Source organism: Hipposideros armiger, unplaced genomic scaffold (genome assembly GCF_001890085.2).
Source record: "Hipposideros armiger isolate ML-2016 unplaced genomic scaffold, ASM189008v1 scaffold_83, whole genome shotgun sequence".
In the NCBI taxonomy this organism is placed as follows: domain Eukaryota; kingdom Metazoa; phylum Chordata; class Mammalia; order Chiroptera; family Hipposideridae; genus Hipposideros; species Hipposideros armiger.
The window spans coordinates 3,329,741-3,349,200 of record NW_017731433.1 but is presented as its reverse complement, the minus strand read 5'-3'; the positions used below and the strand labels follow the sequence as shown (position 1 = coordinate 3,349,200).

Sequence of the window (19,460 nt, the reverse complement as noted above, 5' to 3'; positions counted from 1 at the left end):
AACCATCGTGCCACTCAGCCGACCCCCCAAAAAAAACAAAAAACTTTTTTTTTTAAATAGTGAAGGAGCAGTTTATTAGAAGAAAAAGCACACTTCAAAGAAACAGAAGCGGGCCTGAGCAGAAAGCAGTGGCTCAAGGGTCATTATTAGAAGAGAAAATACACTACAAAGAGTTTGGAGCGGGCTGAGCAAAAGAAGGAGCTCAAAAGGCCTAGAAATACTTTTAATAAGATCCCCATTTAAAGGATAAATCCCTCTGGTGGATTTTAATATTTGATAATACAAAAATTTTTTATACACACACATTTAGAAACATTGCAGTACAAATACATAGTGTAAACAAACATATCAAACATAGACTTAAAAAAATGGCATGCCCCGTGAGTTTGGGGGTTTTGTCTATTTTGCTGATCACTGACACCTGCGTGTGGCACAGTGCCTATCAAACATAAAGGCACTTGATACACATGTGTTCAATGGAGATGAATTGAAGAGTTCAAAAGAAGAGGGATTGAATTTGCATCCAAATTTCACTAGGATGCCGTCTTAGTCCATTTGGGCTGCGATACCAGAATACCACAGACTGGGTGGTTTATAGACAACAGAAACTTATTTCTCACAGTTTTGGAGGTTAAGAGTCCAAGATCAAGGCACAGACCAGCAGATTCAGTGTCTGGTAAGAGTCCTCCTCCTGGCTCATAAACAGCAATCTTCTCTCTGTGTCTGCACACGGTGGAAAGGACAGCGAGTTCTCTAGGGCATCTTTTACAGAGGCACTAATGCCATTCATGAGGGCCATCCATCCCCATGATCTAATCATCTCCCAAAACCCCACCTCCAAGCACCATCACACAGCAGATTAGATTTCAACACATGAATTTCTGGGGACGACACAAATATTCAGTCCATAGCAGATGGAAATCTGAAGACAAGGCACAGAAGAAACCAGAAGGTGAGGACTAGAACTGGTCTAGGAATAGGCAAGAGACAGAGTTAAGTTGATTTGTCGTCTCAGGTACCCACCTGTCGTCCTTAGTACAGTGGAGCCATCTACAACAGAAGGGACGTATGCTGCTCAGGTCTCAAGTAGAACAGTCTGATGGCCTAGAGACGCCGGCATTAATCAGAGTGTCTCCATCAAGAGAAGGGCAGCACCTTCACAAATTACTTCTGCTTAGAATTTCAAATTCAGCTACTAGGGGAAAAAATGCCTTTCCAAGGTCCCATTTCGGCCTTCATGGTGCAATTATAATACCATTCCTTTAGAAGCCTTTGTATTCCAAATTCCCCTTCTTTCAACTTGGAGATAAAGCAAAATAATGACAAGTTTATACCTGGGCTGTTAAATTTGAGTCCTTTCCAGAATGTTTTCTCTCTTCTGCCTTCAAACAGCCAATTCTATTTGTCTGTTTCTCTATCAGACGTTTCAGGATACACAGCATGATATCGTGTCTAATTCAACCTATGAGATCATACTTCCTGAAGAACAGTAAAAGTCCTTATTTTTAGCCAAACTGGAGATCACATTTTCTAAAAATATAATAGTAATAAAGTATATAAGTATTGAAAGGAAAAAGAAGATAATTAACTAGAAAGCCACACCATTAAATTCTCTTAGAAATTAAAAGCAGCTGTTTCCATTTAGCTACCTAGGACATCAAAATACAGAACAATCTGTCCAACTTTAACTCTTTTACTAAAAACATATGACTTATAAAGTGATCAAAACTATCATGTGCCCTCTTTATTCATTCAATGCATAATACTGCTCCATTAAAAAATGGCTAGGGCCGGCCAAGTGGCGAGTTGGTTAAGAGCTGGCTTGGAATGCCAGAGGGTCCCGGTTCGAATCCCATATATGAGGGCCAATGACACTGCCCTCCACAGCTAGGATGCTGAACAACAGCTCAACCTGGAGCATGGACTGCCATGGGTCACCAGCGATGGCATAGGCTGCAGCCTCTGCTGCAGTGGGTTGCCATGGGCTACCGTGTGTGGCCAGCAGCCACCGTGAGTGGTCATCCAGAGGCCGGCGACTGATCTGCCTCGCCCGGGAAGAGTGTAATGATAGTGCCAACTTGGGCCAGTGAAGCAACGTCCTCCACAACTAGACTGAAGAACAAAAGGACAGCAACTTGTCTGTTTCCCTTCCCCCAATTCCCCAGCGCTGTTGCCACCCCCCAATTCCCCAATAAAAATCTTAAAAAAAAAAATGTCTAGAAGAGAAACCTGTGTCTTATTCCTACCAATTCTTTTCTTTGTTTGTTTCTTAACATAAATAATGATTCTACTTCATGAAATTATCCTGAAGGAAACATGCTTGGACACCAAGATCCAAGGAAGACATAGCAGGTTAAGGCACTGGGTTGGAATCCTGGCTCCATTACTTACTAGTTATGTGACCCTGGGCAAGTTATTTAATCTTTTTGTTAAGTACCTCTGTTTAAGTAACCAATATTCCATTTCCTGCCAATAAAATGGTATTAAAAATAGTAATTATTTCATAATCATGTGAATTAAATGCATTGCAATACATAAAAATCTTGAACAACATAGTAAGTGCTCAATAAATATTAGCTTTCATACCAAAATAGTTAATCAGTTGTTTGTAAACCTGTTTGAAACCAATGTAATCTTAACCTTCATATTACACAGCAATGAAATTCAAAACATTCCATAATCTGGTAGCAGACGGAGAACTTGGAAGGAAAGCAAATGACATCTTTTCTCTAACTACAGGATAAGGCCTTTTTAACAGTTAAGATATTTTTAGCCACTCCCCTCCTTTTGCCATTAAGATTTAACAACTAGATACAATTCCTTCTTAATTTCACTAATATTTTTGCAGAAATTAGCTTGGCCACAAGAGGGCTCTCACAGCCTCTCATTAATGCTATGTAAAAGTGTTTCAATAAAAATAACACAAAGAAGGAACATTACAAAATACCAATAGCACAACTGACACACTCCTTTTCAAAAGTAATTCAGCAATACAGAGCAAAAGGATCTAAAATATGTATATCTTTGATCCAGCTTCTAAAAGTCTAAGAAAATGTATTATGAAAATGTTCATGCTTTTCAATTTACATTTCAATTAAGTGTTCAATTAACAAGTAGATGATGTGTTATAAACTACAAATTTTAAAATACAAATTGCTAAATTTCATTTCAAAATATCTGTACAGTTGGAGACTGGCTTTTAAATATATAAATATATTTGGAAAAATATACAGAAATGTTAATAAGCAGTTCCTTTGGGTAATGAGATTGAGGGTTTTTCTCTCTTTTGTTCTTTAGGCATTTTCCAATTTTCCATAATGAACATGAGTTAATTTTATAATGGGAATTTTTTCTTAATTTTTTTAATTTAAAATATTTTTGATAAAGTATTCATTATTATAAGGGTCTATAAAGAGTACTCATGTCCCTATGCATGTGTGACCATCCTGATGATTGTCACCATCTCATTGGCAGAACATCATCTTCACCTTCAGAACATAGTTCAAACCCTTTAGGATACAAGATCACAGGGTCTTTTATTGCACAATTCTCACAGAACCCCTCCCCTCTATTCTGCAGCCTCTACCCCAAACAACATCCTCACTAGTCATAATGAACTTCTTGGTAGTTCCTCAGAGAACGCCACACTTTCTCATTCCCTATGCTTTACACCTGCCCTTCATCCTGCAGGAAACCTTCTCCGCCCAGCTACTTTCTAGTCGCCCAAAATTATCCCAAGAACCTCATATGACAGGACTTCCCGTGTCTTTTTATGAAGTCCTGATGGGTTCCCATAGTGCTTTCTGCATGCTTTTATCAAAACATAAATTATCCATATTATACTGTTTCATTTATAATTTAATCTTGTGAATTGTTTTCAGAAGGTTAGTTCTCAGAAAGTGTAATACAGCATTCATTACTGGCCTCCAACCTATGCTCCTGGAGTTCCTTCTGCCTAAAATGCTTTCCAACACAGCCACAGCTCTCCTCTCCCGCCAGCTCAAATCTCTCCAAGCTCTGTGCATGTGTCATTCGGAACAGGACTGCTTCTCACCCTCCAGGTTGAGCTATTTATGCGTCTCATGTTCCCCTAGCCCTCCACAAAGAGCTTTGCCACACTGCTTTAAAATGACCTGTTACAGGTGTCTGGGAGGTCTTCAAATGCAGAAGCTGTACCTGGCTCATTCTGGTAAATCGTGTCTAGCAGAGTGTGTGTCAGGCCAAGGCAAAAAGTAACCACTGTTATTGGAGCTAAACACTTTCCCTTAAAGCTTTCCAAATGAAAGTTCTAGCTTTAATGTATAAAACTCTGTGGTTTCAATCAAGATCATTTGGGGGAAAATTCTGGTCCTATTCTGTGGCCAGAACCTCTAAGATGATCCCCAGTGATCCCCACCTCCTGGTATTGTCCTGTGTAGTGCTCTCCCATATTGCTCCAGGGTGAGTCTGTATGAACAACAGCATAGGAGAGAAGCAATGGTATATCACTTGTAAGGTCAGGTTTAAAAAAAGACTGTGGCTAAATAGGAGAGTTGTAAGCAAAATGATTAACTGGGAAGCTGCAAGCTCTCATTCTCCCAGAAACATCAACGTTGGGGGGTGAAGAGGGCCTGTCGGGACCAACTTTGTCATTGTAAGACAATATTGTTAAGATAACAATTCTATCCAAAGTGATCCACAGATTCAGTGTAATCCTTATGAGAATCCCAATGTTGTTTTTTTTTAAAAAAATAGAAAAACCCATACTAAAATTTATATGGAACCTCAAGGGACCCCAAACAGACAAAACGATCTTTAAAAAAGTAAAAAATTTAGAAGATTCACACTTTCTCATTTCAAAACTTACTACAAAGCTACCGTAATCAGAAGTGTGGTATTGGCATAAAAACAGATATATAGACAAGTGGAATAAAACAGCCCGGAAATAAACCCTCCTGTACATGGTCAACGATTTTCAACAAAGGTGTCAAAAATATTCAAGGGAAGGAGAGTTTTCAACAACAAATGGTGAAAGCTGGATAACTATATGCAAAAGAACTGGAAACGTTACCTTACACCATATACAAAATTAACTCAAAATGGATCAAACACCTAAATGTAAAAGCTAACAATATAAAACTCTTAAAAGAAAAAATGGGGGAAAGCTTCATGGCATTGGATTTGGCAATGATTTCTTGGATTTGACACCAAAAGCACAGATAACAGAAGAAAAAATAAACTGGACTTCCTCAAAATTTAAAACTTTTGTGCATCAAAGGAAACTATTAAGGGTGAAAAGATGCCCACAGAATGAGAGAAAATATTTGCAAATCATGTCTGATAAGGGATTAATATCCAGAATATGTAAAGAACTCCTACAACTCAACAACAAAAAATGGGCTAAGGACTTGAATAGACAGTTCTCCGAAGAAGATACACAAATGAACAATAAGTACATGAAAAGATGTTCAATGCCATTAGTCACGAAGGAAATGCAAATCCAACCACAATGAAATAACACTTCACAGCCATTAGGATGGCTCTTTTCAATAAAATGGAAAATAAGTTTTGGTGAAGATATGAAAAAATTGGAAACCTTGTGCATTTCTGATGGGAATACAAAATGAAGCCGCTGCTGTGACGAAGTTTGGTGATTCCTCAAAAAGTTAAATACAGAATTACCATGATTCAGCAATTCCACTTCTGGGTGTATAACTAAAAGAATTAAAGAGAGACTTAAACAGATATTTGTAAACCAATGTTCATAGTAGCATTATTCACAATAGCTACAATGTGCAAACAACCCAAAATATCCATCAACCAACAGATGAACAGAATAGAATGTGGGACGGACACACACACACACACACACACACCCAGGGGTGCCAAAAACATGTATACACATGACTTATATTCATCTTTTATCGATATATATTACAATTTTAATAGTTTCTTTCTTAAAGTGTGTATACATTTTTTTGTGAGATATGTATTACTCATATTCATTCAAAAAGGAATGAAATTGATGCATGCTACAACATGGATATACCTTGAAAACATGGTAAGTGAAAGAAATCAGACAAAAAGGACAAGTACTATACGATTCCGCTTATATTAAGTTCCTAGAATAGACAAAGTCAGAGACAGAAAATAGAGGATATCAAAAGCTGGCAGGGGCAGTGAACAGGGAGTTAATAGGTAGTTTGTTTTGGATAATGAAAAAGTTCTAGAAAATGTGGTGTTACACATCATTGTGAATGTACTTACTGCCACTGAATTATACACTTTTTATGGTATGTTTTGTCACAGGAAAAAAAAAATTGGAGGGTATGGTAACCAGACTCTAAGATGACCCCCAATGATCCCTGCCTCCTGGTATTCATACCCTTGCGTAATCCCCTCAAATTGAGTATAGGCAGGACTTAGTGACACACTTCTAACAAATAGGATAAGACAAAAGTAACAGTGACTTAGTCTCTCATCAAAGATTGTGGCACTTTTTGTCTTTTGGACCACTCATTTGAGGGAAGCCATCCACCTTGTTGTGAGATCCAAGGACAGGTCCATACAGTGAGGAACTGAGTAGCTGTCGATAGCCACGTGTGAGCTTGGAAACTGATTCTCCAGCTGTTAAGCTGTCTGATGGCTTCAGCCCCAGATAACATAACTGCACCCTTCTAAGAGCTCCTGAGCCATCACACTCAGCTAACCTGCTCCTGGATTCCTGCCCTTTTAGATAATATGTGATATTTGTTTTAAGCTGCTAAATTTTGAAATAATGTTATTCAGTAATAGCTAATACCCGAGTTGGGGGTACGGGATAACTCTTGTTAAAGCAAGAGTCCAAGTATCATGAAAGAGCATAATCACCAAATGCCAGTATGTTCGTCACCTGAAATATTGCATAAAATTTCACATTTTAAAGAAAAAAGGTTCCTCAACTCAATCACTTAGTAATGAATAATAGACTTCAAAATAACAGAAGAAAATGTCAGTATCAAGGGACAAGTTGGGCTCACACAGGATATACTAAGATGGCTTGAATCAATTTTATTGGCATTAAAAGTTTTTATTTGGAATTTAATCCACAATCTATACAAGTTATTTACAAGGCATGAAAATGGAAAACAGCACAAAATACAATTGAGGTATAAGCTAAGAGCACAGTATGTCATGTTTCAATAAATATAATTCAAAATTTGTAAACTAAGTAACCAGATAGATGAGTCTTGTTTTATAGTAAAACCATATAAAATATTTATTTCACGTGAGGTAGAGGACAGTTTTGTGTATCATGTAATGCAACCAACCACAGCAATTTTAACCATAAAACTGTACATCATTGGCAAAATGTTAAATTGAATTATGGTCAAGGTAGTCAACGATTTGTTTCAACAGTTACAGAACAGGTATTTCATTTACTGCCTTCACAGATTAAAAATTCAGAAATAATTTAAGACTACTGTGTTGGCTTAAAATTATTAGGATAAACAAATACCTCTAACATAATGGTTGAAAACAAGTATATTTTATTTCTCCCAAACTATAGTTCCCCAAAAAGTGTCCTAGATTTAGCAATTCTTTTAGTTGGGCTTTTTTACTAGAACTACTTTAAGTATGCTGTGCTTTATCTTCAAATGAGGTATCTATATTGAAGAAAAAAATCTTATAAATTTCTTTTACATTCAACTAATTTAATACACTATTTTGTTTTCTGGGCTTAAGTTTTAAATTTCAGTTTTTACATGTGATCACTTTCTAATTAAAAAACAGTAGCACTATATATAGACATTTAATTCTATTACTAAAACAACAGGCCTCAAATTGCATTATGTAGTTTAAAGCCTTTTAAACAGAAAAAAGAAAAAAAAAAGACTGTCCTTTTAAACAAGATGCAATATAGAATACCTAGACGAATGTTTCCAATAATGGAAATGTTTCAGTATTCTATACTAGAAAAAAATTAAGCTGTTTTAAGTTATTCAGTCCCACAATGTATAATACAGCAGTCATGTATTCCTTATTGCTGACAGCTTCAATAAAAACTATTAACAAGTAGTTCCAAGCACAGAAATAGGTGTACATACAGTATGAGCACAACTTTTCATTATATTAATTTTTAACGTCCTGTTGTGTGGATTAAATGCATAAAACAAATAAGGATTCTGCCCTAAGCAATCAAAACGTTAAGTCTTTCATTGAGAAGAAAATTTTAGAAGCTGATCAAAAACCTTTAGCACCAGCTTTACAACTAATTTTAGGGAAATACCTTGAGCATGTTTCAAATTACTCAAGTTTCCTCATCATTTTACTTTCCTTCAAACAGAAGCCACAGATGTGCAAATGAATTAGTTGTTCTAACTTCTAAAATATATGGGTAACCTGCAAATATCATTGTACTCGGTCTAATTTCAACTACTTTAGTAACTGATTTTTAATTCAATATGTACAAATGATTTTCTAGCTCAACTGGTAATATATTAAATACGCTATAAAATTAGTTCAAGAAGCATAATTCTCATGGACACAGAAATTCAAGCAAAAGAATATGCTTTACAAAACTAAGGCGCAAGCCAAACTTACGTTGTTAGTCAAATCCTTTCATAGTGTTGCAAGTTACATTTGTGAAATTAGGGTGGTTTTGAGCTTCCTCAATAACAGCAGATTTCCCATTTACTACCCTTTACAGATTTGGTACCTTTTTCTCATAAAGTTTAGAATGCAGAAACTATCATCACTCTAATTAAAAATCATCCATCACCCAGGAATCTAATATTCTATCTGTTCTTCCTTCCAAAGATGCTCTAACACTTTTGATAAGCCGTTCCTCTAATACAGCTTTTTAAAGTAAATATTTTTATATTTTTCCTAAAAATATTACAAAATCTGAGGAAAAATCTGCTTGCCTAAGGAACTGGCACGCAAAAACAACACTGAAACAAACTTTAAGCTAGTAATCAACACACAAGATGAGCATGCAAAGAATAGAAGAATAAGTTTATGTGGTTAAGATATTTTAGCAGAGGCCATTTTCAAAGTATTACAAAATCTCTTATTTTCAAGCTATGTGGTGCAATTTAACTTAAAATTACTTTTAACTAGAATAGGTATAATATTTACAATTGACTAAAAAACTATTTTCAAGGAAGTTAGACAGAAACCTATGACACATTAATTTATCTTCTGGAAAATGAAGACTATACAATTTCATGTGACAAGTTTTCATTATGTGAGGAACTAGAAAAAAATATTTCTTCACTCAATTCTAAATTAAGAATTTATGATAATTTAAAGGTGTTTAAGCACTGCTTAGAATTTTAAAGTAACATATTTCAAAGGTTAAGAAGTTTATTTTAGAAGTTTTGGGTGGAAACTTAAGTAAGCTTATCATTTACTACGTAACATAAACAGAAAGATTTTTAATGAATTAGAAAAATAAATGAAATTATAAGGGCTTGAGTTTGTCTCCCAAAAAGTTTAGCTGTGACACAACTAATTTACAACTAAAATGAAACTATATCATAAAATAGCTGTGGTTTTTTCCTGCAGACCTAAATAAAAGATATTAAGCGGGTATGTCATTTTAGGATTTGTTCCTCCTTGAGAAGATGTCAAACATAAACAAATTTAATTGCAGGATTAATACAGTAAAATCTAAATGGAAAATAAAAAATACACATTTAGATCACACTCTAGTGAAGAAGCTATACTTTGGGAAGTACAAAAATTCACTTAGGATACATTAGTACCATTAAGCAAAATATAAAAATAACTGGTTAAATGATAATCTACCAATTTTTGAAGTTCTATATCATTAAGAGTAGCTATCTTCTATGCTGGGGATAGTATATAACCTTAACCCTAGCTGATATATTTTAAAAATAAATTTAGCTCTTAAGTAATTTCATTCAGTACCTTATGTGAGAACATGAGAAACATTAAATTCATGGGATAAGAATGTATTAATAGTAGCTCAGGAAACAGCCTTTAAAAAATTCATATTAAGAAATTTACCTAGTATCTTTTAAGCCACGAAATAACTAATATGAAATTTGCCATTAAAGAATGACAGACTTTTCTGTGCAAAAGAAAAAAAAAGTGCAGAACATCTTGCCCCTCTCCCAAACTAAGGAATTCCTATCATCTAAAAATTATCTAAAAATCTTTTAGTAGCAGGTAACTAAACTTTCCTATTAACTTATCACACACTAATCAGTTGACTGTAAATTCCTGATTTTGATATTAAGTAGTAATTAAAATGGTCCATTCGTGCTAATCTTGATAAGACTTAACATTTAAACATACAAAAGTCCAAAATAACCTTCAAGACATTTAATATTTTACAATTTAAAGGAAAACAAATCCATTATATAAATTTCAGTAAGACCCATAACTACATATAAAAACTGTACAGGAAGATTATGTATTGTATAGAAACTGATGTACATTAATGGTATCCGTTTTTCTCAAGAACATTAACATTTTACACCACTATTAACAACATAAACAAAAGTTCAGAAATTTTTACATTTTATTCCCTCTCCTGAAGTTGCTGCATTAAAAAAAAAAATCTAAATATAACCACATTTCAACCAAAAAACAAATTACAACTGCTTCTTGTGTTTAGCAGCAAAATTATAACAAAGCATATCATTCTTCCCCATTATGCCCACGGGGTGCTACAACCTTATCAATGAAATTCCTTTTCTAACAAAATGTCTTTTAGGAGACATTAAAAAGAAGAGAACTGATGGAAATCCATTCCAGAATATGAACAAAATAAAAGCAAATTTTGTATATAAGAAGTATAGTATATCAACTTAGAAAGGAGATTGTGCTAATTAAAAAATGGAGATTCAACCCCTTGAGCTCTATATTATCTGAAATATGATGCCATCACTGTTCCTAAAATCGAGTCTGAAATATAGATAACAAAATTGACCACAACTTCTTCCATTACACAAAGCAGCTTTTAAAAAGTATACAACTGTTAAATTTGCATTAGAAATATAAGCAGATTATCTAATAGTTCAAACCATAGAGTACTGTTACTAAGCTGGTTGAAACAAAAGTACAAAGAAACATACATTTTCATTCATTTGGAAAATCTAGGAATTTATGTACTAATATATAATCTCTTCACTTTCTCTGATCTACAAATGGATAGAACGCCTAGTTATCTTCATGCAGGTAAGCTGTTCAGAATTCAATTAGCAAAGCAAACAAACAAAAATAAACTCTGTTGGGAATACACAGATGAATCTCTTTAAAGGTTTCTATTCTTTAGCAGTCTTTGATTTCAAAATTTGCAGCTTTAGCTCTTTGATCATCATCTCTAACTTCTGTCTTGCCTCTCGTTCTTGTCTGAGTTCATCTTGGAGTTCTTGCCTATCGGCCTCAGCATGGTCCAATCTCTGTCTGAGTTCTGCCAACTGTGTGATTAAAAGACTGTGTCAGTTTCGTGTTTCCATTTAATCATCAACTGGCAAAGATCTACCTTCAAATTAATCTTTACAAAATGAACTATTTCATGCATACTACAATCTCTTGAATATCTAACACTATTAACCTGTTTTTGACATGACATTGAATTGAGGAAAAAACAAAACATTAAGAGAACTGAACACGTGGTTCATGACTTTCGTCATGCCCTGTGCTTTAGCTCTCATCATCAAAGCCTGTTCATGCGAAGTGTTATCTGTTCACCTTCCCCAAGTTGTGAGCTACTTACTATTCACTTCTGCTCCACTGTTTCTGAACATAGTGGACAACAGTTCACGTTTGTTAATTTGTTGGTTTGAAAGCCAACATACTACACGTTAAAATAATATAACACTTGATATTCAAATAGCGAGAGATTAGCAATTTGCACAACTAAGCTACAGAAATCACTAAAAGTTTAAAGTAATAAAGCAATCAAGGTCAAAAAATCATCTTGGCTGATATAGCATAAAGTTGTTTAACAGGATTATCTATTTTGAAATCTAACCTGATAAAATGAGCTTGACAAAAAAATAATTTCTTTAATAAGAGAAAGTAACAGCTGCAATTTTCACATTGAAAGGGCAACACTATATATATAAACTGAGTAATTCTTACCTGCGCCGCATATTCAGCCTCTTTGTCTTTTTCTAAATTTGAGTCACAGGTACATTTTTGCTTCATTACCTGCTCTAATTTTTTCTCTAAGTCTTTCTGTTCAACATAAAATTCTTCCATTCTTTGAGCATGTTCATTCTGCAAAGATTCGAGCTCTTTCTGTAAATTCTGTTGTTCTTCAGTGAGTTCCTTCATAGCTTTTGAACTACTCAACATTTCAACTTCCTGTAATATAAAGAATTGCAATACAATTTTTACTTTATTTCCATCATAAAAATTTCAATTCAAGAAAAAATAGTAGGACATAAAAGATATGTCAGCTATCATATCAGTTCTATATAGAAATTATCTTGAAAAATTAGTTTCTCTAAAAATTTTGAAGTATATTAAAATTGCTTATGAGTGTAAAGCTGAAATTTTAAATACATTTGCAGCATTTCGTTTTAACTTTTCTTAAGAATTTCAAAAGTATCTTTTCATAATGGGCTATTATTTAGATAATAATTTTACCATCTGAAGTTGTTGCTTCTTCTGCAAAATTGAGTTCAATTTCTCCTGTTGTTTGACATAAGTTCTCATTACTTCTTCCATGATTTTTCCCTTATCATCCTCACAAACTACATCTTTGACAAGAAGTGAAGATGAAGCTGCAGCATCATGGTCAATTCCCACCTTGTTTGTGTCTCTGACTAAATTGCAAGTGGTAGACTCGGGTTTCTTTTTACTTATAGAATTATTTGAGATTGATGGATCTGTGAGAGGCAAAAATGAAATAACAAAGTATGAATATCACTGTTAAAAAGTCACCTGAACAATCCACAAATGAAATTAAGAAAATAAGTCTATTTATAAATGAAATTAAAAAGAATAAAGTACTAGGAATAAATTTAACGAAAGTAGTATAACACTTGAACATTGAAAACTACAAAATATCATTGAAAGAAATTAAAGTCCTAAATAAATGGAAAGGCATCATCTGATGTTCATGGATTAGAAGGTGTAATGCTCCAGGGAGCTCTCCTGTCCTTTCCGCCATGTGAGGACCCAGTGAGAAGATGGCTGTCTGTGAACCAGGAAGCAGGCCCTTGCCAAGCACCAAACCGGCTGATGCCTTGACCTTTAGATTTCCCAGCCTCCGGAACTGTGAAAAATAACTGTTTGTGGTATAAGCCACCCAGTCTACGGTAGTTTTGTCACAACAGCCCAAATGGACTAAGATAGCTGGTGACACTCACCAAACTGATCTACTTTTTTCAATACAATACCTATCAAAATCCCAGCTGGCTTTGTGGCAGAAATTCACAAGCTGATCCTAAAATTCACATGGAAATGCAAGGAATCCAAAATAGCTAAACAATCTTAAAAAGGAGTAACAGAATTAGGGACTCACAATCCCAATTTCAAAGCTTATTACAAAGCTATAGAAATCAAGACTGTGTGTAGTCCTGGCATTTAAGGGCTAAGTCCAGAATTAAACCCATACTTTTATGGGCAATGGATTTTTGACAAAGACACCAAGAAAATTCAGCCAGGAGAGAATACAATAGTCTTTTCAACAGAATTGAGACAACTGGTATATCCACATACAAAGAATGGTGTTGAACCTCAAACCATATATAAAAATCTCAAAATACATAAAAGACGTAAATGTAAGAGAGAAAACTCTTAAAGTAAAATCTTTGTGATCTTGGCTTCTTAGTTAGATGTAACATGTAAAGTGAGCAACCAGAGAAAAAAATAAATTGGACTTCATCAAAATTTAAAACTTTTGGGCCGGCTGAGTGTCACGTTGGTTAAGAGTTGGCTTGGGACCCCAGCTCTGAGCAACGGGGCCCCAGTTCGGATCCCACATGAGGGCCAGTGATGCTGCGCCCTCTACAGCTAAGATGATGAACAACAGTTCAACCTGGAGCTGGGCTGCCGTGCGCTACCTCGAGTCGCTGCCAGCTAGCGTGAGCGGCCGGGAGCCAGTGTGAGCTGCCAAGAGCCACCGCGAACAGCCATCCAGTGGCCGGCGAGTGACTGCCTCACCCAGGAAGAGCACAATGATAATACCAACATGGGCCAGTTAAGCGACATCCTCCACAACTAGACTGAAGAACAAAATGACAGCAACTTGCCTGTTCCCCTCCCCCAATTCCCCAACGCAGTTCCCCTCCCCCAATTCCCCAATAAAATCTTAAAAAAAAAAAATTTTTTAACTTTTGTGCTTCAAAGGACACTAAGAGAAAAGTGAAAAGAAAACTGGCAAAATGACAAATGATATATCTGATAAGGGAAGGCTCTGATATCCAGAATATATAAAGAACTCTTACAACTCAATAGTAAAAGAGACAAATAACCCAAGTTAAAAATGGGCAAAGGATCTAAACAGACATTTCTCCACAGAAGACTTGCAATGTCCAATAAAAATATGAAAAGATACTCAATATCATTAGTCATTGGAGAACTGCAAATCAAAACCGTGAAACACCACTTCACAACCACTAGGATGGATATAATCAAGAGAGGCAATAACAAGTATTGGCAAAGATGCAGAAATTGGAACCCTCATAAGCTGCTGGTGGGAACAAAAATGGTGCAGCTGCTTTGAAAAACAGTTTGGCAGTCTATGTTAAACACAGAGTTACCACATGAACCAACAATTCCGCTCCTAAATATATATAACCAAGAGAAATGAAAATATATGTCCACATTAAAACTTTTGTAAAAGTGTTCATAACAGCCAAAAAGAGGACACAATCCAAATGTCTATCAATTGATGAATGAACAAAACGTGGTGTATATCCATCCACACAACAAAATATTAAGCCACAGAAAAGAAAGAAGTACGAATATATGCTACAACATGAACTGAGAAAATATGCTTAATGAAAGAAGTCAGACAAAAGGCCACATATTGAATGATCCCTTTTATACGAAATGCCCAGGAAAGGCACATCCATAAAGACAGAAAATAGATTAGTGGTTAAAAGAGGCTGGGAAAAGGGGAGAACAGAGAGTAACTTCTAATGGATCACAGGGTTTTTTGGGGTGATGAAAATGTTCTGAAATGAAATAGTTGTTTGTGATCATTGCACAACTTTGTGAATTTACTAAAAAACCACTGAATTGTACATGTTAAAAGTGTACATTTTAAGGTAAATGAATTATAACAATTTTTTTAAAGTCACTAGAATTGGGAAATAAAATATAATGCAAATAAGGCATAATAGTACATTAGTAACTATTTACCGTATTTAAATCCAAAGAAAACTGAGTTTTAAAATTCTCAAAATTAAAGTACAGAAAATCACTCAAGAATCTCAATGATTTATAAAAACAGTTCAATCACTAGAAGACTCTTCAAATGCTCCCAGAAAGCTGAAATAGCTGTCACACTTGCCTAAGCTGTAAGCAGAGCTCTGCGGCTCCACGAAGGGTAAGATAGGCAGCATTTAAGGGAATGGATCTTGTTTGATCCACAGTATTATAAAAGGCAACGTAACTAGGCAGCTTTTTTTTTTAGATGTCCAGTCAGAATTCTGCATTTTTGCCATCTGCCTGGCTCCCACAGCTATGAGTTTTCAATCGTTCCTTATTCCATGACTAAGTTTCCCTGAGTCCTATACCTAACCACTCTTACATAATTAAATGGTTCTTAGCATTATTAGTTAAATGGTTTCTCAGTTCACAGCAAATTAGAAAGAATAATAAGGAGCTTCTGAAGAAATGTGACAGGAAAGAAAAGGCAGGAAGGGGAAAAAATAATCAGGCAAAAATCACTGGCAATATGAAGCCATGTCGCCTGTACATCCATCTCATTAGCCTTTGTAGCCATTCTAGGAAAGTACAGCAATTGAGGTTCTTACAGTCACTCAGGTTTTGAAAGATGGCATTTTTTAGGACAAAAGCATCAATTATCTGAAAAGTTCTCTTAAATAGAAATCCTCTTTGAAAATACTGGACAACTGTGTTTATGAGATATTTTGTTTTAAAAAGATAATTTCTGAATACTTACCTAAACGGCTACATAATTCTCTACTTGTTTTTAAATCCATCTTCTCCTGTTCCTCCAGTGATACATCTGGATAAGATGCTGTTTTCTGACGTTTCCCACTACTGTGAAGCTTCTCTGACTGTCTTGGGACAAATCTACTTGTCTCTGTCTTTGTGACCTCTTTAGACTGGGCTACAGCAGAAGTAAGTGACACATTTGGGGCAACCACTTTATCACACATGTATAAGTAGTAGCTGAAAACAAAGAAAGGCATAATAAGACACATATTACATTTAGATAAAAAGTAAAATGTGTTCCATCTATTCCTATGGTTAAATAATTTTTTATCAAAACAGACAATATAACAACTCAGAAAATAAGGGTCACAGAAAAAATTATTGAAAAAGTCAGTACTTTAGGCAGTTAGAGCAAAATTATGAGGGATTTTTGTTATTTTGCAAAAAGTAATTTCTAAGCATTAAAAAGATACTGAGAAAATCATAGTCCCTCCTCCTTCCTTTAAAACCACCTGAGAACTAAAAGCATGAAGCACTGTATAGAGCTGTTTAACAGCTCTAAGTAGGTAAGGTGTATGCCAAAAGGAGAAGAAAGGATACGCTACTTTGGAGGACTCTTCTTGCCTACCACCCCTCCAAAGCAAGGCATCCTTGCTGTGGCGTGGTGAGGCTGATTCTGTTCCACACTGGATAGCTACAGCCTGGTTCACCACAGGCCCAGGGAGGAGTGCCCAGGGCCCTTCCTTCTCACTTAGCTCAGGGAGAGAACAGGGACTCTGAATGCTCCCAGCTACTGCACAGTCCTCCTTGTATCGGACTCGACAGAGCAAGCTTCCTAAAATACTTCAGTACTTTCTACGTAGTTCATAAAAGAGCAATTAATTGTGCAAAACTAAGATCAAAGGGATAGCTACCAATTTTGCTCAAAGTTCACAGAAAATTGTTCAGTAGGTTATCTCAGAGACTCATGGAATAGATTTGAGCTAGATATTCAACTACCATATAGTAACTGTAATCTGAATAACCTTTAGTCAAAAGATGCAACCATTTAGCTGATATAAAACTTTATCCCCTAAATCCTAAATAATCTCTTCTTACATCTCATTTTCTCTGTACAGGACACATCTGTTTTGTTCCTCTTTACAAATCTCATGAATGCTGAAGATGAAAACTCAGTATTCTAAGAAAACAGACAGGTTTAATATTGCCCAAACACTTACTTCAAATGCAACAGGAATGTAGGAACTGTGCAAATGTTAAGTAAGACTGAGATTCTTCATCAACATGCGTGGGGGGAATATAAATTTACGGTAACAGATAAAAATTTAGGACTAATAAGAAGTTTATAATCTAAGGTGCATTTTTATTGAAAATATGAAAACTTGACCTTGAGGGGTGTGGCTACTATGAAAGCTTCTAAGTTTCAAAAATACCTCTTTTTAAAATAGCAAAGTTGCACACCAAACTCTTGAAGAGTTGGTTTACCTCTTGAAGGGAATAAATAAATTAAAAAGAACATTTTCAATTTTTACTTCAGGGCAAAAAAGAGATAGTGACTGATTTCTAGAAAAAAAACACAGAAACGCAGAAAAGGTTATCTTAAACATTCAACACAATTTACAATTCATTTCACTGATTAACAAGAAAGCCTACAGCTAAATAATAAAGTTCCAGGGCTTAGTATAGTATCTGACACATAGATGCCGGTTGAATGAATGACCGAACAAGTTAATATCCACTCACCTGGGGTGTAAAAATGAATGTGTCTGAGATACATGGTCACTTTCCTGCTTTATAACAGGATACCATGAAGGCAATTCCATTCCTGATGGTGTATCCATCTGTAGAAAAATGTAGAAGGGAAAAAGTTTATTGAGAGAAGATGTGATGGTTACAATTTTAATGTGTCAACTTGACAGAGCCATAGGGTTATCTCTGGAGGACCCTGACAAAGAGCTACATTAATTTAAGATTCATCATCTAATAAGGTAGTCTTTCCTTAAAGTACCATGTAGAGTCACTTGAAACTCAGAGACTGTTACATGAACTATCCCATCACAAGAACAGTTTCAGTATTCATGTTAACATGGATTACCAGAAGTGATTTCATCCAATTTCATACTTATGGAATCTGTTTTTAAAATCCATTTTAAATAATAGCACTCTGCAAATGTACAGCATTGGTTAAGTTCTGATTCTTCTTCATTCTGCTACAATCAGCTAGAATATATCTCATCCATACAGTATTTGTTAAGAGTATTAGATAACATTTCTATGGCAATAAATACTTTGCCAAACAAAATGTGAAACCACTTTGCTAACATTTATCAGTAAACCGTATTTCCTCATAAGCTATACCTGTAAATAAAGAAAAGGAGAAGGTAACTGGCCACTTAATGAGCATCTACATGATAAGAACTTTATACAACCTGCTTAATTCTAACAAATACCTCATTGTGTAGATAGTGTTATCTCTGTTGTACAAATAGAAAACTGAGGTTCAGAAATTGAGAAAGAATAGCCTCTGTTACTAACTTCTCCCTCACTTTGGTTTGCTTTATACTTTGTCTCCATCCTTCCACCCCACACCCCCACCCCACCCCACCCCCACACACACTTCATATTATAGTAATTAACCTGCTGTTTGGGGAAAAGGGTACCTTAAAAGAGGGCAATACTCAATAACGGAGGAGGGGAAAATGAGCTGAAAGGAGGTATGGTTCAAGTGAGCAACAAAGAGGAGGTTAACAGACAAGCCCAGTCGAGTGAGGGAGAATAGAATTGGGAATGAGATAAAGGAAGGATGAGACAAAAAGGAGAGCTGGATATTCTTCTGACCCTGACTCTGGCAGGCTCCACTTCCTTCTGCAGCTAGGTGAGTTGTATGGAGAACGACATCCTCACTAGATAACACCACATAAACACCACACTCAGGGGAGAGCCACCAAATACCAAGAAATTAGGAAAACTGTTTTGCCTGACGTCCTAATAATCCAGTACAGAACCAAGAAACTAAGTAAAATGGAATGGAAACACATCCAGATGCTAAGCAGTTGTGATTAAAGCAAAACCAATTCATAAACTGTCATGGTTTGATTAGGGAGATCCTGCTTATGGAGGGAACCAATGAGGACTGAAAAAACTCAGGAGAGGCCTGACAAGTAACCCACTGCCCCAACACTACAGGCTGGAAATAGAACAAACATGACCAATTAGAAGAGATAATTTAAGGACAAGTAAAGCCAAAAACTAAAATATGGCAACTTGTATTGGTAGGCGATCGACATTTTTGACATTTTTGTTAAGAATTACTGGGCAAGGAATTTGAAAGACTAACAAGACCACAAGATGACAGGTAAAAGAATATTATTTTGAAAGGATTTAAG

General features: G+C 35.4%; 1 protein-coding gene across 2 annotated transcripts in view; it reads right to left on the bottom strand.

The window, feature by feature from the left end:
- Positions 1–8,334: 8,334 nt before the first annotated feature.
- The window catches only part of SKIL (SKI like proto-oncogene), a 25,798-nt gene continuing 14,672 nt past the window's right edge, over positions 8,335–19,460 (bottom strand). For both annotated transcript variants that reach the window (XM_019643977.1, XM_019643976.1), the window contains exons 3-7: positions 17,818–17,915; positions 16,079–16,311; positions 12,589–12,830; positions 12,079–12,303; positions 8,335–11,411 (exon numbers count right to left, since the gene is read on the bottom strand). In XM_019643977.1, coding sequence (XP_019499522.1) covers positions 11,256–11,411; positions 12,079–12,303; positions 12,589–12,830; positions 16,079–16,311; positions 17,818–17,915 — 954 coding nt within the window. In that variant the 3' untranslated portion in view covers positions 8,335–11,255. The remainder of the gene's footprint in view (positions 11,412–12,078; positions 12,304–12,588; positions 12,831–16,078; positions 16,312–17,817; positions 17,916–19,460) is intronic.